Source organism: Nycticebus coucang, chromosome 8 (genome assembly GCF_027406575.1).
Source record: "Nycticebus coucang isolate mNycCou1 chromosome 8, mNycCou1.pri, whole genome shotgun sequence".
NCBI lineage: Eukaryota > Metazoa > Chordata > Mammalia > Primates > Lorisidae > Nycticebus > Nycticebus coucang.
In genome coordinates, this window is record NC_069787.1 from 98,127,500 (window position 1) to 98,154,700 (window position 27,201).

The window sequence follows — 27,201 nt, forward strand, 5'->3', positions numbered from 1 at the left end:
CAGCCCCGAGGCCGCAAAGCGATCCTGGCTCCTCACGACATTGCGTGCGCGCGCACGAGGAAGGACAGCGGCGCACTCTACGGCAGCAGCGTAATTGCGAGGTGCGCGCCTGTGGCCTCAGTTCTCACGTGGCGCCTGCTGAGGTATCTTGCTGTTGTAGCTTTTCCGTCTGCTGTCGTTTGCACAGCCAGTATGAAGAGACCAAGTGAGTGGGGTGAAGAGGTGGGGGGAAAGGGACGCCTGTCTTGTGTCGCCGAACCCACCAGGGCGCTCTTCTATGGCTTGGTCTCTGCTGGGGTTGTGGTGGGAGTCTATGGGTAGGCCGCCGCCTTGTTCCCAGGAAGAACCGAGAGCTGGAAGACTTTAGGCCGATCCTTTTAGGCTGATCCTCTTAACCTCAGGGCTTATTGTGCTGAAGGAAGGCTGGGATTGAGTAGGGAAAAACTAGGCAGGTTCTAATGAGAAAACAGTGTCTGAGCCGTGTTTCGTGCCCAACCGTTTTTCTCTGCGGGCACGTGCAAACCGGCCGACTGCGCCTCCTACCTTGATTCGTAGCGCTTATGATCCCATTCTATCTAATATGGAAAGAGTTAGTCCATTGCTGATCTATGGAATCAAATTCTTTATGATGTACGAGTGGCATGTACGTTTGTATTAAACACCCTGCGTGATTCTTTTTGTTTGTTTTTTTGAGACAGTCTCACTCTGTCGCCCCGGGTAGAGTGCCTGGCATCGTAGCTCACAGCATCCTGCAACTCCTAGGCTTTCTTGGCTCAGTCTCCCAAGTAGTTGGGACTTCGGAAGTCCGCTATAACGCCGGGCTAGTTTTTCTATTTTTAGTAGAGATAGTGTCTGCGTCTTGCTCAGTTTGGCCTGGAAAAAATCGGCTCAAAGCAATCCACCGCCTTAGCCTCCCAGAGTGCTGGGATTACAGGCGTGAGCCACCGTGCCTGACCCGCACATGATTCTTAAATGTTAAATTTGACAGCTAATACACAGAAAAAGATGTGATTCCATAGTGGGCTCCCCTAAAACTAAACAGACCAATTGTGTTAGTACATTTGTGATGTGTTTCTTTCTAGAGTTAAAGAAAGCAAGTAAACGCATGACCTGCCACAAGCGGTATAAAATCCAAAAAAAGGTAAGTGCGTTAAGGACAGTTATACCAAATATATTGCTAAACTGATTTCTGCTCCACTCTCCTACAGGGGAAGTCTGCATTAAAGTGATTTAGTCTCGGGAAATGGGATTAGACCATGGACATAAGTTCTTGGGCATCAGGAGTGCAGCTGTGGGAAAGTGCAATAATTTGGTGACAAGAAAGTCTGTAAACTTTGCTTACTATATTATCTCTTCAAAGAGCTTTCTAAAGATATTTTTTCTTTCTTTTCTTTTTTTTTCCCCACTTTGTCCCCCTCCATAGAGTGGTGTGGCATCATAGCTCACAGCAACGTCAAACTCTGGGGCTCAAGTGATTCTCTTGCCTCAGCCTCCCAAGTAGCTGGGACTATAGGCACCTGCCACAACTCCTGACTGTCCAGCCTACTCTTTCTTCTGAGCTTAAGCTGTCCACCTGCCTTGGCCTCCTAGAGTGCTGGGATTACAGGCGTGAACCACTGCACCTGGTGCTTTTGTTTGTTCATTTTAAGACTGGGTCTCCCTGTGTCACCCTGGGTAGACAGTGATATCATAGCTCACTGCAATCTCTAACTTCTGGGCTCAAATTATCTTTTTGTTGCAGCCTCAAAAGTGTATGGGAGTACAAGTGCATACCACCACACTTGGCTAATTTTTTTATTTTTGGTAGAGATGGGGTCTCTCGCTTGCAGGGTCATCTTAAACCCCTGACCTCAGGCAATCCTCTTGCCTCAGCCTCCCAGAATGCTAGAATTATGATCATGAGCATGTATGCCCAGCCTAAAGATACTTTGTTTCATACATATATAAATATTCTTAGTTTGATTCCAATTAAAGCCCCATTTTCCTAGGACATTTTAAGGGCATAATCAAACTGCAGCCAGATTGGTTTCTTTTTTTTTTTTTTTTTGTAGAGACAGAGTCTCACTGTACCGCCCTCGGTAGAGTACCATGACGTCACACAGCTCACAGCAACCTCCAACTCCTGGGCTTACGCAATTCTCCTGCCTCAGCCTCCCCAGCAGCTGGGACCACAGGCGCCCGCCACAACACCCGGCTATTTTTTTGTTGCGATTTGGCCGGGGCTGGGTTTGAACCCGCCACCCTCAGCATATGGGGCCGGCACCCTACTCACTGAGCCATAGGCGCTGCCCCAGATTGGTTTCTTACTTAAATTCTGCTTAAATAGAGACATTTTTTTAAACTGACAACATTTATTATGCTAGGTTCGAGAGCATCATCGAAAATTGAGAAAGGAGGCTAAAAAACGGGGTCACAAGAAGCCTAGGAAAGACCCAGGAGTTCCAAACAGTGCGCCCTTTAAGGAGGCACTTCTCCGTGAAGCTGAGCTAAGGAAACAGCGGGTAAGTTATGTTAGCTAAAATTTCAGTGCGTGGTACAGGGTGGGTAAGTGTTTTTTCAGGTTAAGGAAACAGCACTAGTCACTGACTTAAACCTGTTTATCTTATGGCGTGGACACAGCTTGAAGAACTGAAACAGCAGCAGAAACTTGACAGGCAAAAAGAACAAGAAAAGAAAAGAAAACTTGAAAATAATCCTGATGTTAAGCCATCTAATGTGGAACCCGTGAATGAGGTATGATTAGGTCCCTTTGTAACTGAGAGATGAATTCTGATGCAGAAGTAAGAGCACATACAAAGAGCAAGGGTTCCTGAGTGGCTTTGGAGGAAGAAAACTAAGTTCATACCCTGTTTAACCTTATTTAAATATCAACTGCTCTGCTGCTAATCAGCTATAGTAAATGGAAATACAGGTTACAACTGCTATACTTCTGATTTTATGTCCTTTTCATTTATTCTCTAGGAATCTGGACATTGCAAAACTAAGAACAAAGCTAATTTGGGTAAACAGAATTCAAAGAAGTTGTATTGTCAAGAACTTAAAAAGGTATCTGAGCCTAGGTCAGTGTCATGGTAATGAGGTTTAAAAGAATCGAATCATTCCTTTATATCAGCCTTGTAAAGATGGAAATAAAGTCCACCTGACTTGGAAGATTCCTTTAGCAACTTGGCTTATCCTACTTAAGGCCTTTTCTGTTACATTAACTGATGGGAATATTTTCTTTGTTTTTAAATTTTTGCATGGCAACAGTTGTTTACACAAGCGTGATATACAAAGGTGGCATGTTGTATTAAACGCATTGACATAGTGTTTTTACATTGGGAAAGTATATAAATGTATGCAGTGTCAAAACAAGGGTCTCTGAAGTACTGTTAAAACTTAAGTGTAGGAGGTCAGGATGGTGGCGTCCCTCTTGGTGTGATTGCTTCCCCAGTAATCCCGTCTTCATTGCCCATTTTCCTAGACTCCCCTTTGTGGATAGGACCTGACTGCTTCCCTGCAACTCTTGGCAAGGCCAAAGGACTTTGATCAAACTACATAATTTACTATGGGAGGACAATATATTCAGATAGTTGGGGCTATTTCTGCTTTTGAAATCCATGTTGATCAGAGGCTACTGAAGAGGCCCAAGCAATTTATTTTCCTGTGAGAAATGAGCACATGAACATTCTTCATACCAAAGTGAAGACATAATGAGATCCAGCTCTGATCTCACCTTGTTAATAATGCCAATAGACTCTTGTTGAAGGTATTACCAGAGCAAGAGATGTAGTTTTTATTTTTAATTTCAAATTAATACGAGGGTACACATTTTTAGATTACATTGTTTTCTGTTCTAAGGTAAAGTTCAAGTTGTAGTTGAGCCCTTCACCCAGAGGGGTGTATTGAACAACCTCACATTGTGCACATTAGGTGAGATCCGGCTAATTGCCCTCCCTCCCCTCTTACTATCCTCTCGCCCTTGTTACACTATGTTTGTATTCCATCATTCATGTGGGCGTGTAGTTGTTTATATGTTGGTTTCATATTAGTATTGAGTACATTAGGATTTTTTCCCATTCTTGAGATACTTTACTAAGTATGTGTTTTGACTCCATCCAGCAAACATAAAAAGTGTAAAGTCCTCATTTTTTCTTATGGCTGAATAAGGGATGCAGGGTTTTTTGTTTTTTGTTTTAACAGTTTCACTCTGTTGCCCTGGGTAGAGTGCTGTGGCATCATAGTTAATAGTAACCTCTAACTCCTGCACTCAAATGATCTTCTTGCCTCAGTTTTTCATTTTGAGTAGAAACGGGGTCTCGCTTTTGCTGGGAGTGGTCTCAAACTCATGAGCTTAAGCAATTTGCCTGCCTCCCAGAGTGCCAGGATTGCAGATGTGAGTCACCAACCCTGGCACAGGGATGCACTTCTTTTTATTTATTTATTTATTTTTTGAGACTCAAGCTGTCACCCTGGGTAGAGTGCCGTGGCGTCATAGGAACTTCCAACTCTTGGGTTCAAGCCATCCTCTTGCCTCAGTTTTTCTGCTTTTTGTAGAGGCAGGATCTCGCTTTTTGCTCAGGCTGGTCTCAAACTCTTGAGCTCATGCAGTCCACTTGCCTTAGCCTCCCAGAGTGTTAGGATTACAGGCGTGATCTACCATGCCCACCCAGGATGCACTTTTAATCATTTTTTTCTTGATAGGTGATTGAAGCCTCAGATGTTGTGTTAGAGGTATTGGATGCCAGAGATCCTCTTGGTTGCAGGTGTCCTCAGGTAGAAGAGGCCATTGTTCAGAGTGGACAGAAAAAGCTGGTACTTGTATTAAATAAATCAGGTGAGCCAAGGGGATGCTCTTTGTTTTCCACGCGCACTGGTGAGGTATGAGGAAAACATCTGAACAGTCTGATTGTCATTGATGACTGATAAGATCCAACTCTGACCTCATCAAATCCAGAGCGTATGTACTCTAGTTGCAAAAGACTCTGCTAGGAAGTGGGAAGAATGTGGGTTTTCAAGTGATTCAACTGATTTCTAATCTTTTGCCACTTTGTACTTACCATTTTGGCTTATTTTAAGAGGGTAGGTAAGCTTCTATGCCCAATTTACTGTGTAGTATATTTCATCTAGGAAGTGACAACAATATGCCAAATTCCCCACACCTACACAATATTATTAACTCAAGAGTGAGATAAATTAGAATGGATGTGACAAAATATTTAATTGAAATGAATAATTTATGTATCTTGAGTTAGAGTGGCAGGAATAGGAACACCTAAAACCAAGATATATGAAGCAGGAAGTTTAACTGAGAACCAAAAATTGGGGGATTAGGAAGCATGGTTGCAAGCTGAAAATAAATTCTGGAAACCTAAGTCTAGGATTAGCGGGGTTATAATCCAGATATTGAATCTGTCCTGAAAAGGTTAGCAATGCAGGGGGTATTGAAGTACAGGAGTGTAGATACTGAGTTCAGTTAAGAAAAGAGCAGCATGGTGGGAGAGTTAAATCCTTTTGAAAAATCCAAGAAGAGGCAAACCAGAAAAAAATGAGTAGCTTACCACAGATAGCAAATTAGTCTCTACAGAATGACCAATTGGAATGTGTGTCTTATTTCTAATTCCTATCAGATCTGGTACCAAAGGAAAATTTGGAGAGCTGGCTAAATTATTTGAAGAAAGAATTGCCAACAGTGGTGTTCAGAGCCTCAACACATCTGAGGGACAAAGGGAAGATAACCAAGGTACCCTTTACTTTTAATGGTGAGAAATGTAGTTCTTTCAGATTTTGGATGGTTGAAATATGATGAGTTTACAAAATCTTGATTTTTAAAAAATGAAAAATTACAAGATCCAACTCTGATTTCATCTGGAGATCTGGAAGGCAACAGAATTATAGTGATTTTAAGACTGAGGACTGGAGCCACGTTGCTTGGTTTTTACTGACTTATCACAATAATTAAACTAATTATTTGTAATTTTAATATGTGAAGGTAAAGAAGAAAGCTGCTCCATTCCAAAGTAAAGTCTGCTTTGGGAAAGAGGTCCTTTGGAAACTTCTTGGAGGTTTTCAAGAAACTTACGGCAAAGCCATTCAGGTTGGAGTAATTGGTGAGTTTCAGTTCATCACTTTTTACTTACATCTTAAGTGTTAAGATTCATGTTAATGGTGTATGGGATTGTCATATAAAGGGTTTGCTCATATATTAGCTGTCTGCTTACCTTACCAAAACCATATACTTAAAGAAGAAACTTAATAATTGCTGCCAGATTCAGTTGTTAGGAATGAGCACTATAGAGAGTTGGCTTCTAGAAACTGTTTGAATCTTTGCAAGATTCAAGTGCAAGAAATGAAGAAGTTAAGGTTGGTTTTAGTGTTGAAGTGAGGACGCTCAGATCCAACTCTGATCTTGCACTAAACATCAGGCTAATGTAAAATTAGGCAGTGAAAATCTTTTAACTACCAACAAATAATGCTTTTTGTATCTGCATTCCCATTTATTTGTAGGCTTCCCAAATGTGGGGAAAAGCAGCATCATCAATAGTTTAAAACAAGAACGGATATGTAATGTCGGCATATCCATGGGACTTACAAGGTATCTTGAGCTCTTCCGTAATTGGAATATTTTGTTTATTTATTTATTGAGACAGAGTCTCTGTCACCTCAGTCACAGTATAGTGGTATCATCATAGCTCAGTGCAACCTCAGACTCCTGGGCTCAAGTGTTCCTTCTGCCTTAGGCTCTGGATAGTTGGGACTATAGGCACATGCTCAGATAACTTTATTTTTGGGGGGACAGAGTGTCAAGCTGTCACCCTCGGTAGAGGGCCATGGTATCACAGCTTACAGCAACCTCAAACTCTTGGGCTTAAGCAATTCTCTTATGGCACCTGCCACAATGCCTGGCTATTTTTTGGTTGTAGTTGTCATTGTCGTTTGGCAGGCCTGGGTTGGATGCCAACCCACCAGCTCTGGTGTACACAGCTGGTGCCCTAGCCGCTGAGCTACAGGCGCTGAGCCAACTTTTTCTATTTTTAGAAGAGACTTTTACTCTGGCTAATCTGGAAATCCTGACCTCAAGAAGTGATTTTCTCACCTCAGTCTTCCAAAATGCTAGCATTATAAGCATGAGCTACTGTGCCTGGCCTATAATATTTTATTATAGATGAGTGAATGTGATTTATTTTTGTTATCTAGAGAAAGGCAAAAATTTTTTTTTTTTTTTTTTAAATAAAAAAGCTCTTAAGAAAGAGTTAAGCCATTAGCACGCTTGGGGAAGAGGTGACTGGAGTGGGACAGCTGTCTGCATTTTAGTTTGAAGGACAAGGTTGAGAGAAAGGAAAGCTGTCTCAGAGAAAGTGACTATTTGAATTTGGCTTGAGAAAAGAATAAAAATATGCCAAATAGGGCTATTAATAGCAGGAGAAATAGCATGTGTTTAGGTTAGTATATAACATGTGTTTCTCTTAAGGAGAAACGGTATGGTGTTAGGGTTTTTTAGATAAACATGAAGCAAATGATGATAAACTGGATCTGACTGACTGTGCTGAGTTTGTTCAATCCAACCCTGAGCTTCATGTTGTCTCTTGCACTCCAGATAAACCCATGCCCCCATCAATTCCATCTCTTCTTTCAGGAGCATGCAAGTTGTTCCATTGGACAAGCATATCACAATCATAGACAGCCCGTGCTTCATTGTATCGCCACTTAACTCCTCCACTGCACTCGCTCTGCGAAGCCCAGCAAGTATTGAAGTGATAAAACCAATGGAGGCTGCCAGTGCTATCCTGTCCCAGGCTGACACTCGACAGGTAAAAGAAAACTCTTCTCTTGAACTCCTTGCCACCATTTTGTCCTTTTTATCATAAACATTTTAAGAGAATTTTGAATTTTTTTTAAGATAGCATCTGTTATGAAGATTTTTCTTTAATCTGTGCACTAACATCAGATGAATGATAGTTCCTGTTTTGATTTTTTATTTAAGGTAGTACTGAAATATACTGTCCCTGACTTTAAGAATCCTCTGGAATTTTTTGCTAAGTTTGCTCAAAGAAGAGGTCTGCACCAGAAAGGTGGAAGCCCAAATATTGAATGTGCTGCCAAACTACTGTGGTCTGAATGGACAGGGTATGGGCTTCTTTTTGTTGGTATTTTTGTGACCACACAGAATGAACTGATTACTGACAAATCTTGTTTTTAATATCAGTGCCTCATTAGGTTACTATTGCCATGCCCCTACATCCTGGACACCTTCTCCTCATTTTAATGAGAGTATTGTGGCAGACATGAAATGTGGTTTAAATCTGGAAGAACTGGAAACAAACAATGCACATACCATAAAAGGTGAGACACAGTTGTGCTGCATTCATTGACAGGCCAGTCAATGTCATATCTGTTTACATGGGCTTTGTTCGTTTCCTAGCTATCAGGGGCCCTCCTTTGGCCAAAAGTATCCTTTTCCAGTCTTTGGGTATGACAAATGCAATAATAAAAGAAAAGGACATATGCGAAGAATTGCCAAAACAGAAAGAGAGGAAGCAGGAGGAGAGAGAGAATGATGAAGACATTGACAGTGACCAGGAAATTGTTGATCAAGAATTGTTTAAAGCTGAAGTAAGTTTTCTAGCATTATACTGTATAATGAATGGGAAGGGGCAGAAGGTAGAAATTTAAATAATTTGTAATAAACTAAAGAAGCCCCGTACAATTTAATATTTGAGGTTTGTGATCATTAGCCTGGCTTTTGCATATCCTGTTAACATATACCTTCAAAGACGTGATTTTCCCAGATACATGATTACTTGGATTAATGAGTAGAGATAAGATATTAATCAGCACTGTTTTTTGATCCCACAGGAAAAGACCTCAGATACATCCCCTGCAGAAGAGACATGGGAAGAACTGCCTGAGGAGTCTATAGCAGGTGAGTCTAGAGCAAAGAGCTTCTTCTAACAAACAAGCATGGTTTAGAATCGCTCATACTTTTTGAAAATAAAATTAACTTTTATTTTCCTGCAATATAGGTGAACAGTCTCCAAGATCTTTTATCTTTGATAAAGTGATTCAAGAGGATGAAGCTTATGACTTCAGTACAGATTACGTGTAAAAGTGTCCTTTTATGAGAGGTTATAACATTGTAATTAGATGGCTAAACATGTGTATAATGTGCATTTGGTATGGTGTGACATAAGCTATGTAAATTTTGTGTTATATTCATTAAATTAGGAATATCGATTCACCTCTGGGTGGAAATAGTTATCTGGAACAAAAAAAATTGCAAACCTATTTAAAAAATGTAGTTTTATTTACAGATGGCCGTAGGTAACAAAACCAAATAGCAGTTTTGAAGTAGCCGTACCAACTTGGCTGAACTACCTTTATCAATTCAGTCCATTCTTTTGGTCATTCAGCACTGTAGTAAGAAAACACTTGGTAAGGCAAATGGAGACATTTATAGTCTATCTGGAAGCCAGACAGGGCAATTTGTCATCTTCACCCAGCTGAAACATCTTTTTCCATGGGTTGTTAACAGATAAGCATTGAAGGTTAACAACCGTTACTTCCCACACCCGCCGTCTTACAGAATTTCCTGAGAAATGAGTATAGTTTAAATTCTATTTCATTTTATGTTTGAGATCTCCATGTATCTTCGAATTAGGCTGAATTTGCCTGTTGGGTCTGGAATATACCATTTTTCCCAAACATCCATATATGAAGCAGTCCTTCCCCATGGCTTAAAGTGTCCATTCCAGTGGAGTAACTTGGCAGCCTTTATAAACTGGGGTGAATATCGTTTTCCAGCACTGGAACCTTATAATTCAGATAAAAAGAGCCAAATGATTGTACCAGTCAGACACAGCACAGTGCTATGCCAAATTGTGCAGAAAACTTAAAAGGAAACGTTTTCTGCTTACCAAGGTGGCGGACATTCCACATAGGGTCAATGGTGGAATGCTGTTGATAAAATACGATAAGTAGAGGAGGTGTTGTAATGCTGCCAGCCAGTGATCTGCTGTACAATCCCTCTCTTTGTGGGACAGATAATAAATGTTAGTGAAGAATACTATCTCTTGTTCATCAAAATTCCTGGAGTTGAAATACAAGACTTCTCATGAATAAACCAGTTACATACTTACTCCACATTGAGCTTCATCCATTTTTCCAACTGGTTGGTTATATTCTGTCGCTTCCATTCTGTCAGGTTTGCAACAAAAACTCCAGGATTAAATGAACAGGTGCTGGCTTTCATGGAAAGCTTACGAATTCTTTCCTTTTTGTAGTCAAGATAGCCAATGTAATTATACTAAAAACACAAATGGGATATATATATTTACTGCTTTAAGGAGAATAGGTAATAGTCTTACAGTCAGTAAAGAAGAAAGAAAAGTGCTGACATTCCAAAACCAAGGAACCTAGGTTTTGACATATTAAATCAGATGTTCAAGTACTATTAGGTTGTAAAACCCGTGAACAAATCTACAGGAAAGCAACCTTGAGTTTTGGGGTAAAATAATTCAGTAAAAGAGTTCCGTGAATTGACCACCTCTTGCCATTAAACTCTTATTACAGGGAGTGGGGTGTCTAGTAAGCAACTTACCTGGTTCCCTGCTCCACGGATAACAACTTTAGTAGAGGCTGAATCACAATCTTCTGAAAACGCAGCTGCATGTCCTGGCTTCAGTGGTGTATTAAAAAGAGCAAGAATATCACCTGAAGTAGATAAGGTGTTAAGATTTACATTTCTAGTTGCCTTGAGAGTCCCTGTTCCTCCCACTTCTCCCCATGGTGACCTTTTATAGCAGACCATAAATAAGACAACCACTACACCGATAATCTGGATGGAGAACAGCACTCATGGTGACAATCTTAGGTACCTTGCACAATTACATCATCATCCATATATATGGCCTTCTTTGCACTGGGAACCAGAATTGGCAAGTAGAACCTTGCAAAGGTTAACTGGAAAAGGAAAGAATCATTGGCATAGGATACTGCAGTGGCTGTGCTTTTATTTACATAGAAACTCCTAGAATGCTCTCAGTACCCATGCTGGAGAAGACAGCCAACCGACTCTTGGATCTGCCCAGGCTTGGTGCCTAAGAAATTACTAGCACTATAGCCAAAGTTATTTAGGTATTCCATTCATTTCCTATCATTGTAATACCGAGTACAAACAAGGATGCATGGAACTCACTGGTTTCATGGATTCCCCTTGGTCAGGATCCTCCTTTACTTTCCCTTCCAAAAGTTTAGTGTCAAAATTCACAATTTTGTACCTGACGCTTTTCAAGGAATCACTGTTGAGCCAGGACCTGGTGAGAGTAAAGCACCAAGTTTCTGTTTTAAATAAGTATATCTCCAAACCAATGGGAGCATAATAAAATATAAAAGAAACTTAAGGGCTAAATAAGTGTTTTCAAGCTCCTTTATTTCTGAGCCTTGGTTTCTTCATCTATAGTGAGGGTATTCTTACCAAAGTGCCTCCCAGAACCAAGATTCTATGGTAATTCTTTTTTAACACTAGAACTACTCTAGAAAAACTATGGAATTAAGAACATTCCATCACATGGATCATCTCCTCAACTCTTTTTCTTTTGACCATTCAAGACAGTTTCACTCTGTTCCCTGGATAGAATGCCATGCTATCTAGCTCACAGCAACCTCAAACTCTTGGGCTCAAATGAGCCTCCTACCTCAGCTTTCCAAGTAGCTGGGACTACAGGCGCCCATCACAACACCTGGCTAGTTTTTCTATTTTTAGTGTAGATGGGGACTCATTTTTGCTCAGGCTTGACCATTCAACTCTTTACATTGGTAAAGAAAGTCAAAAGTAAGAAGATAATGGAAGCTATTTATCCAACAAATTAATTACTCTGCTTTCTACAGATTGTCTTGCTAATACTATACTATAGTTTAGTATAGTTTATATACTATAATCCTAAGTACTTCTGAGTCTGAGGCACTACCTATAAGAAAAGCCAGTGCCGCACATTTTTTTCTAGTCTGTTTCATATCAGGATTTCTGTACTCTGGACTAATGCAGCTTTTGTTTCTATATTTTAAATGAGTTCTGAGGTTTTTTTCATTGTCATTTTTTTCTTTCTTATTTAATATGGATCTTAATGAATTTTTAAAATAAGAGAAAACTGTTTTAACATCACGAACTAAATATGATATGAGTCACAGAAAACCCAAGAGGATAATATGTTAACCTGTTAGGCAAGCATGGATTAAACTATAGATCAGATTGGTTTCTATTATCACAATTGAAATAATGACCATTTACTGAGTGATTACTATGGGTTAGGTTGTTTTTTGGGGGGGGGGGTTCAGATTAATATGAGGATACAAATGATTAAGTTACATTGTTTGCATTTGTTAGGTAAATGTAAGTCCAAGTTGTTGAGCCCTTCACCCAGGAGGTGTGCCATATACCCTTATGTTGTAGCAATGACAGTTCCTTCCTCCCCTGCTAGTTGTTTTCTCATTTACTTGACATAATAATCCTAAATTGGATATTTCTGCCAGATAATTATAGGTGAAGAAATGGGCTCTGAACTTCCCCAAATCATCCTAGGCCAAGATTTAGGTCAGAATCTGTGCTCCCAACTTCTACTTCTTGCCTTCCAAGTCTAGACCAGAACTACTCAGAGGATGTTTATGAGATAAGGAACTTGCAACCTATAAGTCAACGTATTGCTTCCTTCATTGAGTCTGTCTTATTAGCAAAACATCATGTGGAGTAAACTTGTGTGCATAGCAACACAGTTGACTTACCTTCCATAAGTTCCTTATAATATTCTACTATCATGGGGACATGCTTATATAATCACAAAAAAAGTCACAGCCTATATGTGCTGTAATCCCAAAGTATATAAAACAGTATATACAGTAGAATCTCTGTAAGTTGACCACCTACACAAGGTTGTCAAGGAACTAGACTTTCTATTCTGTTAAGTACACATGATAACATGTCTGTGAAAATTAGGTCAACTGGAGAAGCTAGTCAGTGTAGGGAGGTAGTCAACTATGGGGCTTCTACTATATATAATGTAGAAAAACAATTCCCAGATTGGTAGCTGGCCTGCTATAGAGAGTATCTAGAATCAGGCAGGCAGAGCTCACCGAAGATGGTCTGATGTATTGTTGAGCGTAACAATGTAGAAAATCACACTGGAATGAGTGTTGTGTTGAACGCTATTTATGGCTGCAATGGCCCCTCCAAGCCTGTCTTCAGATGCAGCAATGACCACAGGAATCTCCTCTTGTCTTTGGTTTACTGCATGTCGGGGAGCCTTTGGGACAAAGTCTATGGGCTGAAGCCCCACAATTCCTGAATCTGAAAAAGAACATACATAAGAAAAGTACTGTGATACCAGTTCAATCTGATGAGCTTTTGATAGAGTTCAAGGCATGGAAAAAGTAGAGGTGAAGCTTACTGTACTGATTTACTTCATTTTCCCCCATTAACCTATAAAGTATACAGCCTAGGAATTTCATTTCTTATATGTTGTAACCAAGCTTTTGGAAAAGTGAAAGCTTTTTGAAAAACTGGCTGAAGGCACCCTATACTACAGGTAGGAAAATAACAGAACCTTTCTAGAATGTGTGATGCCAAGAGTCTTAAACAGGTACATACATAGTCTTTGACCCAGTTATTCCCTTTGCCACCTCTCTTGAGAACAAAATCTGAATTACAATAAAAAAGTCAAGATTTGCCCAGGGCATGGTGGGTCACATCTATAATCTTAGTAGTTTGAGAGTCTGAGATGGGAGGATCATTTAAGGCTGGGAGTTCAAGATCAACCTGAGCAACAGAGTAACACCCCATCTCTATGAAAAAATAAAAATTTGCCAGGTATGGTGGTGTACACCTACAACTTAAGCTGCTCAGGAGGGAGAATGAAGCAGGAGGATCACTTTAGCTCAGGAGTTTGAGATTGCAAGCACATTGCAGCTCATTGAGGCTGCAATGAGCTATGGTGCACCTGTACTCTAACCTAGGTAAAAGCAAGACCCTGTCTCAAAAAAAAAATGTAATTTTAGGTTTTTGCTAATTGTGAACTAAATCAGTGGTTTTCTTTTCTTTTTGAGATAAGAGTTTTTTTATGTCACCCTCAGTAGAATGCCATGGCGTCACAGCTCACAGCAACCTCAAACTTATGGGTGTAAGTGATTCTTTTGCCTCTGCCTCCCAAGTAGCTAGGACTACAGGTGCCCACCACAACACCCGGCTATTTTTTTTGTTGCAGTTGTTTAGCTGGCCCGGGCCAAGTTTGAATCCACCAGCCATGGTGTATGTGGCAAGTGCCATAACCACTGCTATGGGCACGGAGCCTAAATCAGTGTTTTTCAAGTCACAAACCATAAGTAGGTATGAAATCAATTTAGTGGGTCACAGGATTTAAATAGAAAAAGTTTCTAGATTAGCACAGAAAATTGAATTAGAAAGAAAAGTGAGTTTATTGCACAAAGCAATTGCAAGTAGTGTTCTGTTAATGTCCTTCATGCCTTTTATAATATTCATTGACCTATTTATCATTCATCTGAACACTGAGTACCTACTATGTGCCACACAGTATCAAGGCATTAGGATTACAGCCATGAAGAAAACAGACAAATCCTTATGTGTGTGCTGCATGTAATACATTTCTTATTGTGGGTTACCTACCATTAAAAAGTCTGAAAGTCATTGTACCAAAAGATCTTTTCCTGTGGAAATAAACTACATGGCATTAAACTAATATATGAAGTACCACTATCACCGCCCAAAAGTTTGAGGTTGCTGTGAGCTGTGACGCCATGGCATTCTACTGAGGGTGACATAAAAAAACTCTTATCTCAAAAAGAAAAGAAAACCACTGACTTAGTTCACAATTAGCAAAAACCTAAAATTACATTTTTTTTTTTTTTTTTGAGACAGGATCTTGCTTTTACCTAGGTTAGAGTACAGGTGCACCATAGCTCATTGCAGGCTTTTTTTTTTTATTGTTAAATCATAGCTGTGTACATTAGTGCAATTAAGGGGTACAATGTGCTGGATTCATACATAATCTGAAATATTCTCATCAAACTGTTCAACGTAGCCTTCATGTACGTAGCCAAGCATTTTCTTAGTTATTGTATGTAGACAGTTGTATTCTGCCTTTAGTAAGTTTTGCCTGTACCCATTCTAAGATGCACTGTAGGTGTGGCCCCACACATTACCCTTCCTCCACTCTAACCTTCCCCCCTCCCTTCCCCTTCCTTGACCCTTTCCTCATAGTCTTGTGCTATAGTTGGGTTATAGCCTTCATGTGAAAGCTATAATTTAGCTTCATAGTAGGGCTGAGTACATTGGATACTTTTTCTTCCATTCCTGAGATACTTTGCTAAGAAGAATATGTTCCAGCTCCATCCATGTAAACATGAAAGAGGTAAAGTCGCCATCTTTAAGGCTGCATAATATTCCTTGGTATACATGTACCACAATTTGCTAGTCCATTCGTGGGTCGATGGGCACTTGGGCTTCTTCCATGACTTAGCAATTATGAATTGGGCTGCAATAAACATTCTGGTACAGATGTCTTTGTTATATTGTGATTTTTGGTCTTCTGGGCATAAACCTAGTAAAGGAATTATAGGATCGAATGGCAGGTCTATTTTTAGGTCTCTAGGTATTCTCCAAACATCCTTCTAGAAGGAACGTATTAGTGTGCATTCCCACCAGCAGTGTAGAAGTGTGTCCTTTTCTCCACATCCATGCCAACATCTCTGGTTTTGGGATTTTGTTATGTGGCTTACTGGGGTTAGGTGATATCTCAAAGTTGTTTTGATTTGCATTTCTCTGATAATTAAGGATGATGAGCTTTTTTTCATGTGTTTGTAGACTGTGCATCTGTCTTCTTTAGAGAAGTTTCTCTTCAAGTCCCTTGCCCACCCTGAGATGGGATCACGTGTTCTTTTCTTGCTAATACGTTTGAGTTCTCTATGGATTCTGGTTATTAGACTTTTATCAGAGGTATAACCTGCAAATATTTTTTCCCATTCTGAGGGCTGTCTGCTTGCTTTACTCACTATGTTCTTGGCTGTGCAGAAGCTTTTTAGTTTGATCAGGTCCCAGTAGTGTATTTTTGATACTGCTTCAATTGCCTGGGGAGTCCTCCTCATAAAATATTCACCCAGGCCGATTCCTTCAAGAGTTTTCCCTGCACTTTCTTCAAGTATTTTTATAGCTTCATGTCTTAAGTTTAAATTTTTTATCCAGTGAGAGTCTCAGTTAATGGTGAAAGGTGTGGGTCCAGTTTCAATCTTCTACAGGTTGCCAGCCAGTTCACCCAGCACCATTTGTTAAATAGGGAATCTTTTCCCCACTGAATGTTTTTAATTGGCTTGTCAAAGATCAAATAACGGTAAGGATTCATCGCTTGGTTCTCTATTCTGTTCCAGACATCTACTTCTCTGCTTTTGTGCCAATACCATGCTGTTTTGATCACTATCGATTTATAGTACAGTCTCAGGTCTGGTAGCGTGATTCCTCCTGCTGTGTTTTTATTGCTGAGTAATGTTTTGGCTATTCGAGGTTTTTTCTGATTCCATATAAAACGAAGTATTATTTTTTCAAGATCTTTAAAATATGACAATGGAGCTTTAATAGGAATTGCATTAAAATTATATATTGCTTTGGGTAGTATAGACATTTTAACAATGTTGATTCTTCCCAGCCACGAGCTTGCTGTGTTTTTCCACTTGTTAACATCTTCAGCTATTTTTTTTTCTTGAAGTTTCATAGTTCTCTTTGTAGAGATCTTTCACGTCCTTTGTTAGGTATACTACCAAATATTTTATCTTCTTTGGCACTACTGTGAAAGGAATAGAGTCCTTGAGTGTTTTTTCGGCTTGGTTATTGTTGGTATATATAAAAACGACAGATTTATGGATGTTGATTTTGTAGCCTGAGACATTGCTGTATTCCTTGATCACTTCTAAACGTTTTGTAGTAGAATCCCTAGTGTTTTCCAGATATACGATCATATCATCTGTGAAGAGTGAAAGTTTGATCTCTTCTGACCCTATGTGGATACCCTTGATCGCCTTTTCTTCCCTAATTGCAATGGCTAAAACTTCCATTACAATGTTAAAGAGCAATGGAGACAGTGGGCAACCTTGCCTGGTTCCTGATCTAAGTGGAAATGATTTGAATTTAACTCCATTCAGTACAATATTGGCTGTGGGTTGCTGTAGATGGCCTCTATTAGTTTAAGAAATGTCCCTTCTATACCGATTTTCTTAAGTGTTCTGATCATGAAGGGATGCTGGATATTATCAAAAGCTTTTTCTGCATCAATTGAAAGAATCATATGGTCCTTATTTTTTAGTTTGTTTATGTGCTGAATTACATTTATAGATTTATGTATATTGAACCAGCCTTGAGACCCTGGGATAAATCCCACTTGGTTGTGGTGTATAATTTTTTTGATGTGTGGTTGGATTCTGTTTGTTAGGATCTTATTGAGTATTTTAGCATCAATATTCGTTAGTGATATTGGTCTATAATTTTCTTTTCTTGTTGGGTCTTTCCCTGGTTTGGGGATCAAGGTGATGTTTGCTTTGTAGAATGTGTTGGGTAATATTCCTTCTTTTTCTATATTTTGGAAGAGGTTTAGTAATATAGGTACTAGTTCTTCTTCAAAGGTTTGGTAGAATTCTGACGTAAAGCCATCTGGTCCTGGGCTTTTCTTTTTAGGGAGATTTTGTATAGTTGATGCTATTTTAGAACTTGATATAGGCCTGTTCAACATTTCCACTTCGTTCTGGCTAAGTCTTGGTAGGTGGCGTACTTCCAGGTATTGGTCAATTTCTTTCAGATTTTCATATTTCTGAGTAGAGTTTCTTGTAGTATTCGTTAAGGATTTTTTGAATTTCTGAGGAGTCTGTTATTATTTCATCGTTACCATTTCTGATTGATGAAATTAGAGATTTTATTCTTTTTTTCCTGGTGTGACAGGCTTTTTAATAACAATTATCTCTAGGCATTTATTATTCATTCAACTAATATTTATCAAACACCTAGAATCAGCCACTATCGCTGTGAACAAACTGCTCTAAGAGAATTTGCTATTTTCTTTTTATAAATTTTCCCACCAGAAGCATGTACTACTTTACATACATTAAATATCTTATTATAAAACATGCTATCAAGAGCACTCAGTGATAGGGAAAAACTATTAGTCTCTTCCTCTGATCAACTATGGTAGGTGGCAATCCAAAAATGAATTCTAACAAATAACTCTGAAGCTGCAGACGTTCCTCAATACCAAGCCAGAGCAGTGTGAACAACTATTTTAAAATATCTTGTAGGCCTGGCGCCTGTAGCTCAGCAGCTAGGGTGCCGGCCACATACACTGGGACTGTTGGGTTTGAACCCGGCCTGGGCCTGCTAAACAACAATAACAAAAAATAGCCAGGCATTGTAGTAGGTGCCTATAGTCCCAGCTACTCGGGAGGCTGCGGCAAGAGAATCACTTAAGCCCAAGAGTCTGAGGTTGATGTGAGCTGTGATGCCATGGCACTCTACCGAGGGCAACATAGTCCCAAAAAATAAATAAAATAACTTGTAATTATACAGTAAAGTGTTTTTTTAAAAATAAGTTGACAAGCATTTATGATTTTGTTTAGTAATAAGAGTCCTACTGATGCAGTTGTACAAATGAAAGGGAAGTAACAGATGAAGGAAAGTAAACTGACATTCAAGTAGACATCAAACACCAGGGACACCTGCCTGCCCTCACCATCTGAAGCCCTGCCCTGCTGAAATGTGAGCAGATGGCAACCCACAGAGGCTCCTCTAAGGTCTTTGATTTGATGAAAAGGAATATTCTGTCAGATTAAACCTTTAGCAAACTACACTATAGCAAGAGAAGTTGAGGTCAGTGCAAGAGCATAATGAGTATACACCATGCCTTCTCCCAGAGTCTTTTGTAATATTTGTAAGACCTTCAGGCTTTTTTTTCCTTTAAAATAGTGACATAACAAGTTGAGGGACACAGAGAACTCCAGGTCCTCAACAGATCTCAAGGCATTTGTAAGAGCTTCCATACCTGAAACCTCATTCCTCAGCAAACTGCTCAAGCCAAGGAAGTTATGGTGCAAAACCAGTAAGAAGAGAACAACAGCCAGGACCAAAATGGTGATGTTTACTGAAACAGATGAGAAAAACAGGCATTACATGTCTTTAGCTTTGACCAAGTATCAAAACAACATAACTTGTAGAAAGAGCATACCTTTACGGAATGACATCTTTCTCTTCTGTCCTATATAAATATGAGTTATTAACCCTACAAAACAAAAGCAAGCCCCCAAAGTCAGTAAGTACATGAGAACGGCCATCAAAATGCCTAAATTCTTTATTCAGGTAAAAACATGAGGCACATATGGGTACTCTGCCAGAAACTTGAATTAACAGTTTTCAAGAACCCAAGTTGGGATCTGATTTTTTTTTTCTTCTTTTTGAGACAGTCTCACTCTGTTGCCCCTGGGTACAGCGCCATGGCATTATAGCTCACAACCTCAAACTCTTGGGACTCAGGCAATCCTCTTGCTTCAACCTCTTGACTAGCTAGGACTACAGGTGTGCACCACCATGCCCAGCTACTTTTTCTATTTTTAGTAGAGATGGGGGTCACACTCAGGCTGTTCTGCTTGCGCTGTTCTTGAATTCCTGAGCTCAAGTGATCCACCAGACTTGGCCTCCCAGAGTGGCAGGATTACAGGCATGCGTCACCATGTCTGGCCAGGATCTGAAATTTTTAAGGTAGTCAAAATATTTCCAAGTAACTTAAATATGTAGTCTTGTACATTATCCCCCACTAGGTGACAAGCAAAAGAAATCTAAGGAATACCTGGAGTCTAACCCCTAGAGAAACATTTAAGAAAAAAATTCTACTTAAAATTCCTAAAGTAGACGTGGACTCTGGACTCCATGGCCAAGCAATCTGAGGACTTAGCCTCATCTGTTCAAAACATCCCAGGTCAGAACTGTATCCCAGTTACCTTTAACATGAGTATCCCCATAAAAAAGAACATCTAAATTCACTTGACAAAATCACAGTAAAGAAAAATAGTTACAGAAATTCACAAAATCCAATCTTGCTATCAAAAGTTTAGAGTGCATTTCTAGCTATTTTAACTATAAAAAATACTGTCACTCTTCCCTGGCTAGTCCTTCTCAGCTCATCTGATGCTTTCACTTTTTCAAAACAATTCAATGGAACTAAATTTTCTTCAATAATCTCTGGGTAAAAACAGATTTTACGGAACCAGGATATTGTGGTCCTACATTTTTGCCCTTTTTTACTTCATCTTCACCCATGGTAGTACTTAACATTTATGTAAGGCTATTAATTTTACAAAGCACTTTCAAACTGTATTTCTAAGAATCAAAGTAAGTTAGAATTAATTTCCGTCTAGGTAAATTGTGTACATATCAGGCAGTTGATTTCTCAAGGTCTTTAAGAATGGGAGAAACATACTGAAAATTTAAGAAACTGGGGATCACAGGCCAGATTATAATATACCCTAAGCCATTGTACCTCTATCATATTGTGTGACCCTTACCTATAGAAGCAGGCAGATTGAGAATTGCTCAGATAAAGCCCCAATATCTGCCTGCATTAAGCCAACTTTTACCACAACAAGAGAAAACGGTCTCACTCAAATTAAGTCCCAATTAGTTAATGGCACAAGGGGCAATGTTTTAGCTCATCAACTTTGAGTAACACAGGATATGGACTGAGCAGCACATATATTTGTGCTATTCCAGTTAGCTAGACACAAGAAAAACAATTCTAATATGTATTTGAGACACTTAAGTAAATTAGCATGGCACGAACCACTTTGCCCCTAAGACTCTTCCAGTTACCTACATGTAAAACGCTAATTATCATGGAATATGTCTAATACATATTTCCCTTCCTGATGCTATTCCTGGTAACAGCTTCCCTGATCTGGTTAGAAGGAACTATGAAAACAAAACTGCATGTAGATCCTGGATGTATAATACAATAGCTACATTTTTGTAAGAGTACACAATTGTGTACAATTTGATCAGGAATACAGTTGGCCCTCCAATCCATGGGGGGGTTTTTCTTGTATCTAGCTAACTGGAATAGCACAAATATATGTGCTGCTCAGTCCATATCCTGTGTTACTCAACCCCCCATGGATACCAAATACCACTCAAGTCCCCTATATAAAATGGGCATAGTATCCATGGACTTAGATCCACAGTTGGTTAAATTAGGATGTGAAGCCTGTGTGTAGATATGAAGGGCCAATTGTACTCAATTGTTCACTATAAAAATAAGTATTATAAAACTTACACATTCCTTAATGACGCACCAAAATAAAACTAAACACATACACACACACACACACAAATTCACACAGGCCCAGGTCAGACATACCCAGAAAGAAACTTAAGGGGGAAAACAACTTACTACCTATCTGCATTTATACCCACATAACTCAGCAGCTGTGCCCACCTTTTCTTTTCCCTCCTGTGACCCAGTACTTCTTGGTCCTATCCCATAATTACTGTATCCTATCCCATAATTACTTCCTTGTAGCACGATCGACTTCTTTTTCTGTACAGTTTTGTTTTTTTAAACAGTCTCACTTTGTCACCTTGGGTAAAGTGCTATGGCATCACAGCCCACAGTAACCTCAGACTCTTTGGGCTCAAGTGATCCTCTTGCCTCGGCCTCCCACATAGCTGAGACTACAAGCGCCCACCACAACTCCTGACTACTTTTAGAGACAGGGTCTTGCTTTTGCTCAGGCTGGTCTTGAACTCTTATGCTCAAGCAATCCACTCGCCTCAGCCTCCCGGAGTGCTGGGATTACAGGCGTGAGCCACTGCACCCGGCCCCTTTACAATTTTTTTATAACTAATTAAGAGGCGAGGTCTCATTCTTACTGAAGCTGATCTTGAACTCCTGAGCTCAAGTGATCCTCTCCCCTTGGCCTCACAGAGTGTTAGGATTACAGGCGTAAGCCACTGCACCCGGCCATCATCAACTTCTTTTGCTCTTTGATGGATCACACCCATCCACACGCTACCATGCTCTGGTATCTTCCAGTTAATTTATTAAAAAAAAAAAAAATGGCTTGTCTCCTACTGCCACTGACCCATTTCTCATTCTCAGCTTGAAAGGAGCCAGATGCAGTTGCTCACGCCAGTAATCCTAACATTCTGGGAGGCTGAGACAGGTGGATCCCTTGAGCTCAAGAGTTCAAAACCATCCTGAGCAAGAGCAAGGACTCTGTCTTGACTAAAAGTAGGAAAAACTAGCCAGGCATTGTGGCAGACATCTGTAGTCCCAGTTAGCTTGGTAGGCTGAGGCAAGACGATTGCTTGAGTCCAGCAGTTTGAGGTTGCTGTGAGCTCTGACATCATAGCACTCTACCCAGGGTGACAGAGTGAGAGTCTGTCTCAAAAAAAACCAAACTTGAAAGGATTTAGTCTCTAGCTCTACTTCCTGTCTTCTACTCTCTTTAGCCTCCCTCCTCCAATTAGACTTTTGTTCCTACATTCAAACTGCTCTTGTGGAGATCCCCAAAGACCAAGGTCATCTTTCTGTCCTCTCCTTATTGATCACCTTAGAGACCATCAGGAAATTTCACTACCCCCCCCCTTCAACTATGAAATTACCTCATTTATTTGTTTATTTCTGTTTTACCTGACTAGAATGTAAATTCTATGAAAACAGGGATCCACTGAAAATGTTTATGGTGTCTCCCTGCCACAAAAAAAAAAAAAAAAAAAAAAACCCTGTATTGGAAAACGGTAGTAGGTATATATTTGTTGAATGACCTTCCTAATTTAGAAACAAAGTTAGTTCTTAGGTCAGAAAGGGAATAAAATCTTTGGTGATTTGGTGATCATGAAAACAAATTCCAACATAAGGAGACATATAAATTCCAATGGAACTCTCTGAATGGAACCTGACAGGCAATTTCCTTTTCCTGTATCTTAATAGCTCAAATATCATAAAGTCTATAGCAACTGCCATCATATGAAGTCCATTTGAAGAAAGACAATACAGACAGACATGTCTATTTATACACACAACAGAAAGTCTGTTCAAACACACCAAGAAATATATACATAGCACGGAAAGGAGACCAGTATAAACTTTTGCCCGTATCTGCTTCTCTCTACATACATGCACTGGCTCCCTCTGAAGTTACAAAAGTATCAAAGACATCTATCTGTATTTTACTGTTTGCTACGTGGAAGGATGGAAAGGCACTAAGGATACACGTTAACACTTTCTCCTACCTCTTCATCTAACTAGCTCCTACTTGGTTTTTATGAATCAAGGCAGCATCCTCCAAACGCCACGCTGAGGTGCACATCTGCGCTCCCAGGTCTCCCCGGCCTCCCTATCCCGGGGCTAATCCGCTGTCATTATTTCTGGAGTGACGTGACTGTTTCCCTTGACATTCTTGGTTCTAGTAAGGCAAAAGCCTGGTCTTGGTAACAGCCATACAGCCGATCCACTGTCTGGCACGAGCAAGGTGCCATGAATATTTGCTAGCTGCATGAATGAGGGAAGCCACACACCATCTTGCCCCGGGAATGCATTATATTCCCACTATGTCTAGCTAACTCTGCCTACATAGCCTAGAGGCTTGGGTTGCCTTGAACGGTTTCTCTCCAAAACGGGGGCACCTTCACATAACTCGCAGTAATGGGGGAGGCCTGAGATTTTGAGATATACACCAGCCTTGAAAGAGGGACTGGGTGAACCCCTAGCTGGACTCTATCCGGAGGCGCCAGCCTGATCTGTAAAGGTCGATAAAATCAGCCAGCACGTTCGGGACCCACAGAATGGGAGACTTCCTTCCTGGGTGAGAGGGATGGCAGAAGACGGAGGTCCCTCTAAGAGTCTCCCTTTATCTCCAGGATGTGGCCTGGGGTAGTCCCCTCTAAATTCTGGTCTCAGTACGGCCCGCGGATCCTCAGAAATTATCCAGAGGTGATGTGAAGCTCCAGGGACCCAGCCAGACCCACAGATATCCCTGATCCGGTACCACTCAGGCCGTTCCCTACAGAGGCTCGCCGCGGCCGCCCTTACCTGAAAGCGGAGGAGAAGCTGTCGCAGCCGCCGCCGCCGCCGCCGCGCCCCGGCCCGCCCTGCCAGCTCAGCGCCCGCGCCTCAGGCCCGGGGACCCAAACCGATAGCGACCCCTGCACTCCAGCTGGAGCCCGCTGGCTCACTAGCTCCACCGCAGCACTGTAGTCCTACGGTCCCCAGCCCGCCCGCTCCTCTGGCAGCAAGATCATCTCCCTAAGCAGGCACGACGGGGCAGCCCTGCTGCCGGGGTCCTCACAAAGAAAGGCCGTCGCCATGGAGACGTAGCGTGCGCTGGTGGCCGTTAAGCCACGGAAGTGCGGTCGAGGGAAGCTTTCTGAGTCGGGTCCACGGCGCCGGGCGTCTAACAGTACCGACGGCGAAACCTTCACGCGCGCGCGATGCTGGGTCAGGGTCGCGGCGGCCGCCACCTCCGCCCTCGCGGGCAGCACGCCGGGTTACCACCGGCAGCGAAAGTAGCACACGTCGCCTAGCAAGGGTGCGGGGCGGGGCCGTGGGCGGTCCCGGCCTGTCGGAGACATCCGCTTCCGGGGCCGCAGCCATCGTGTTCTCCGGCTTGGCAGGCCAGCCAGCCGAGGCCGAGTACCTGTCCCGGGCACCTACGACCGCTCTTTCTCAGTCGCCCTCTTCCTGCAGCCTGCCGTGTGCCCTCTGTTGCCCGCCTCCTGGGCCAGTCATGTTTGAGCATCTGAGTTCGCTACCCACGCAGATGGTGAGTGCGCGAGTCGGGATCTATGCATGCTGCTCGTGAGTCCGGCGGCTTCAAATCTCTCGTGGAGCACCGACCCGTGCTGTGTGGTTTCTGGCCCAAATGGTTACAGTACACTGTCTTGCCCGAATTGCCTCCTGAGTTCCTTTCTCTCTTCTCCTGGAACTATTCCCTTTACGGTTCGTTAGAATACTTCGGTCCCCCCCGGAAATCCAGAATTTGATATCTTGCCTGGGCCTTTGGGAGGCGCCCCTTACGTTAACGTTACCTTGTGCCAAACCCGTGAGGTCAGGGCAGAAACTGCGCCTCCTCGATGGTGTAACCAATTCTTTGCTGTCCTTCACTCCAGGACTACAAGGGCCAGAAGCTGGCTGAACAGATGTTCCAGGGAATTATTCTTTTTTCTGCGGTAAGTATTAATTTTACATTTTATCTCATTTATTTCCCCCAACTTGACTGTGTTTAATGTATTTTGTCTATCTCTAGATAGTTGGATTTATCTATGGGTACGTGGCTGAACAGTTCGGATGGACTGTCTATATAGTTATGGCTGGATTTGCATTTTCATGTTTGGTAAGAATTTTGTGGCTACTGGCAACTTTCTGACTCGGGTTGGTTGGTGGTGTGGGTTGGTTTGTTTGGTTGGTTGGTAGGATCTGTGGCTACCTTTGCATACATAACTTGGAGTCAGCTTTTCTCTCATCCTTCCCATCAGTGGTTCCACCTGAAATCACTGGAAAAGTAGAATGCCAAATAATATCAGATAGTGTGGACTACATAAAAGAATACAGCTTTTTTCCTTTGGCAGCTACTCCAGGCAATTTTTTTTTTTTTTTTTGAGACAGAGTCTCACTTTGTCGCCCTCTGTAAGAGTGGGGTGATAGTTCCCAGTAACCTCAAACTCTTGAGCTCAAGAGATTCTTTTGCCTTAGCCTACCAAGTAGCTGGGATTACGCGCCCACCATCACACAGCTATTTTTTAGAGAGGGGGGTCTCACTCTTTCTCAGGCTGGTCTCCAACCATGAGCTCAGTCAATCCACCTGTCTGGGCCTCCCAGAGTGCTAGGATTACAGGCATAAGCCACTACACCACAGCATAATCTTAACGTCAAAGCTAGCAGCAGTTTCTTGTAGTACTCACACTGCCCCTCACATTTCTTTTAGGTCTTAAAGGCATATATGTGTAAACAAACCGTGTTCCCATCTTACAGAATCTGTCTGGGCAGTGGCACAGTTCTTTCACAGGAATATAAGGTTTTTGTTTGTTTTTTCTTCTAGTATATGAACTAGGGAACTAGGCATTCTACAAAATGGTTTTTAAAACATTTAATGGCTATAAATGATGCATTTTCTTTGTTCTACACAGCTGACACTTCCTCCTTGGCCTATCTATCGCCGACATCCTCTCAAGTGGTTACCTGTTCAAGATTCAGGCACAGAAGATAAGAAACCAGGGGAAAGAAAAATTAAGAGGCATGCTAAAAATAATTAATTGGCATTTTCATGATCAGCACCTCCTTTCATTTCCTGTGAGATGAGCTAAATTGCTTTCTACCCAAAATATAAGCTAAACCACCTATGCTCTTACCAAACAGTTGTGTATAGATTTAGTTTCATTTCTAACCTAGGTGGGTTTGGACTTATAGTTCAGACCCTCTTTTCATAATCTTCCTCTGAAATGTGGAACAGAAAACACAAGTATGTTGTTTCTTTCAGGTATACATAAATACCAGAATAAATGCCTCAGATCTGTAAAAAGATAATACAATTCAACTATCAAAGTTTTATAATTCATTATAAGTCATTAAACCATATTAATGTTTCCAATGAAAATGCATAGTGAAAGTTTATATTTAAAGGGTCTATTGTTCATTGTTATGCAAGTAAGAGTATTAGTATAGTCAAAGTTAGAAGGCTCAGAGTTCTGAAAGCGTAAGCACCATTTTTTTTTTTTTTTTAAACAGAATCTTACTCTGTCACCCTGGGTAAAGTGCCATGGCCTCATAGCTCACAGCAACCTCAAACTCTTGGGCTTGAGCAAACCTCTTGCCTCAGTCTTCTGAGTAGCTGGGACTATAGGCACCTGCCATGATACCTGGCTAGTTTTTCTGTATAAGTACTTTTTATTTTCTGTGGTTAGTATTTGTAACAATAGTAAGCACCTATGAAAAAATTTGGTGAAATAAATTTGTGATAAAGTAAAATTTTGATACCACTGAAATAAGGCTATTCTTTTTTTTTTTTTTTGAGACAGAGCCTCAAGCTGTCGCCCTAGGTAGAGTGCTGTGGCATCACAGCTCACAGCAACCTCTAACTCCTGGGCTCAAGTGATTCTCCTGCCTCGGCCTCCCAAGTAGCTGGGACTACAGGTGCCCC

The 27,201-nt window shown here is 41.1% G+C and overlaps 3 protein-coding genes and 3 non-coding genes across 7 annotated transcripts; 5 read left to right on the plus strand and 1 right to left on the minus strand.

Moving 5' to 3' along the window:
- The first annotated feature begins 73 nt into the window (after positions 1–73).
- On the plus strand, positions 74–9,529 carry GNL3 (G protein nucleolar 3). 2 transcript variants are annotated; one of them, XM_053600141.1, is made up of 15 exons: positions 74–205; positions 1,083–1,141; positions 2,364–2,501; positions 2,620–2,733; positions 2,962–3,059; positions 4,746–4,816; positions 5,610–5,722; positions 5,972–6,089; positions 6,487–6,574; positions 7,616–7,790; positions 7,964–8,106; positions 8,186–8,322; positions 8,402–8,592; positions 8,836–8,902; positions 9,003–9,529. In XM_053600141.1, the coding sequence occupies exons 1-15, from the start codon at positions 193–195 to the stop codon at positions 9,083–9,085; spliced, it is 1,608 nt and encodes a 535-aa protein (XP_053456116.1). In that variant the 5' UTR covers positions 74–192; the 3' UTR covers positions 9,086–9,529. The 2 variants fall into 2 exon arrangements, with proteins under 2 accessions (XP_053456116.1, XP_053456115.1); XM_053600140.1 differs by having other exon boundaries at positions 2,962–3,045; positions 4,684–4,816.
- Positions 4,858–4,934, plus strand: LOC128593046 (small nucleolar RNA SNORD19). Its single transcript, XR_008382226.1, has one exon. It is a non-coding gene; the product is annotated as a small nucleolar RNA SNORD19 (small nucleolar RNA).
- LOC128593067 (small nucleolar RNA SNORD19B) lies at positions 5,769–5,853 on the plus strand. The gene has a single exon (XR_008382242.1). It is a non-coding gene; the product is annotated as a small nucleolar RNA SNORD19B (small nucleolar RNA).
- Positions 7,484–7,560, plus strand: LOC128593047 (small nucleolar RNA SNORD69). The gene has a single exon (XR_008382227.1). It is a non-coding gene; the product is annotated as a small nucleolar RNA SNORD69 (small nucleolar RNA).
- On the minus strand, positions 9,266–24,338 carry GLT8D1 (glycosyltransferase 8 domain containing 1). The gene is made up of 10 exons (XM_053600142.1): positions 24,099–24,338; positions 19,242–19,295; positions 19,059–19,157; positions 13,105–13,318; positions 11,174–11,291; positions 10,854–10,938; positions 10,577–10,689; positions 10,116–10,282; positions 9,894–10,006; positions 9,266–9,789 (listed from the first exon to the last, which is right to left on the minus strand). Exons 2-10 carry the CDS (start codon positions 19,255–19,257, stop codon positions 9,599–9,601), a joined length of 1,116 nt encoding a protein of 371 aa, XP_053456117.1. The 5' UTR covers positions 19,258–19,295; positions 24,099–24,338; the 3' UTR covers positions 9,266–9,598.
- Positions 22,079–26,667, plus strand: SPCS1 (signal peptidase complex subunit 1). Its single transcript, XM_053598846.1, has 6 exons — positions 22,079–22,086; positions 24,062–24,183; positions 24,320–24,828; positions 25,175–25,234; positions 25,312–25,398; positions 26,192–26,667. Exons 1-6 carry the CDS (start codon positions 22,079–22,081, stop codon positions 26,315–26,317), a joined length of 912 nt encoding a protein of 303 aa, XP_053454821.1. The 3' UTR covers positions 26,318–26,667.
- The last annotated feature ends 534 nt before the right edge of the window (positions 26,668–27,201 follow it).

Bases quoted from the DNA above. Each gene is read 5' to 3' on its own strand.
- GLT8D1 (XM_053600142.1), bottom strand. The intron at 13,319-19,058 runs GTATGGAAGCTC...GTTCTTTTTCAG, and splicing joins GCTGAGGAATGAGGTTTCAG to ATTCAGGAATTGTGGGGCTT. The intron at 9,790-9,893 runs GTAAGCAGAAAA...CTGAATTATAAG, and splicing joins GTGGAATGTCCGCCACCTTG to GTTCCAGTGCTGGAAAACGA.
- GNL3 (XM_053600140.1), top strand. The intron at 1,142-2,363 runs GTAAGTGCGTTA...TTATTATGCTAG, and splicing joins GGTATAAAATCCAAAAAAAG to GTTCGAGAGCATCATCGAAA. The intron at 2,734-2,961 runs GTATGATTAGGT...TTTATTCTCTAG, and splicing joins ATGTGGAACCCGTGAATGAG to GAATCTGGACATTGCAAAAC.
- SPCS1 (XM_053598846.1), top strand. The intron at 25,235-25,311 runs GTAAGTATTAAT...GTCTATCTCTAG, and splicing joins GAATTATTCTTTTTTCTGCG to ATAGTTGGATTTATCTATGG. The intron at 25,399-26,191 runs GTAAGAATTTTG...TGTTCTACACAG, and splicing joins GATTTGCATTTTCATGTTTG to CTGACACTTCCTCCTTGGCC.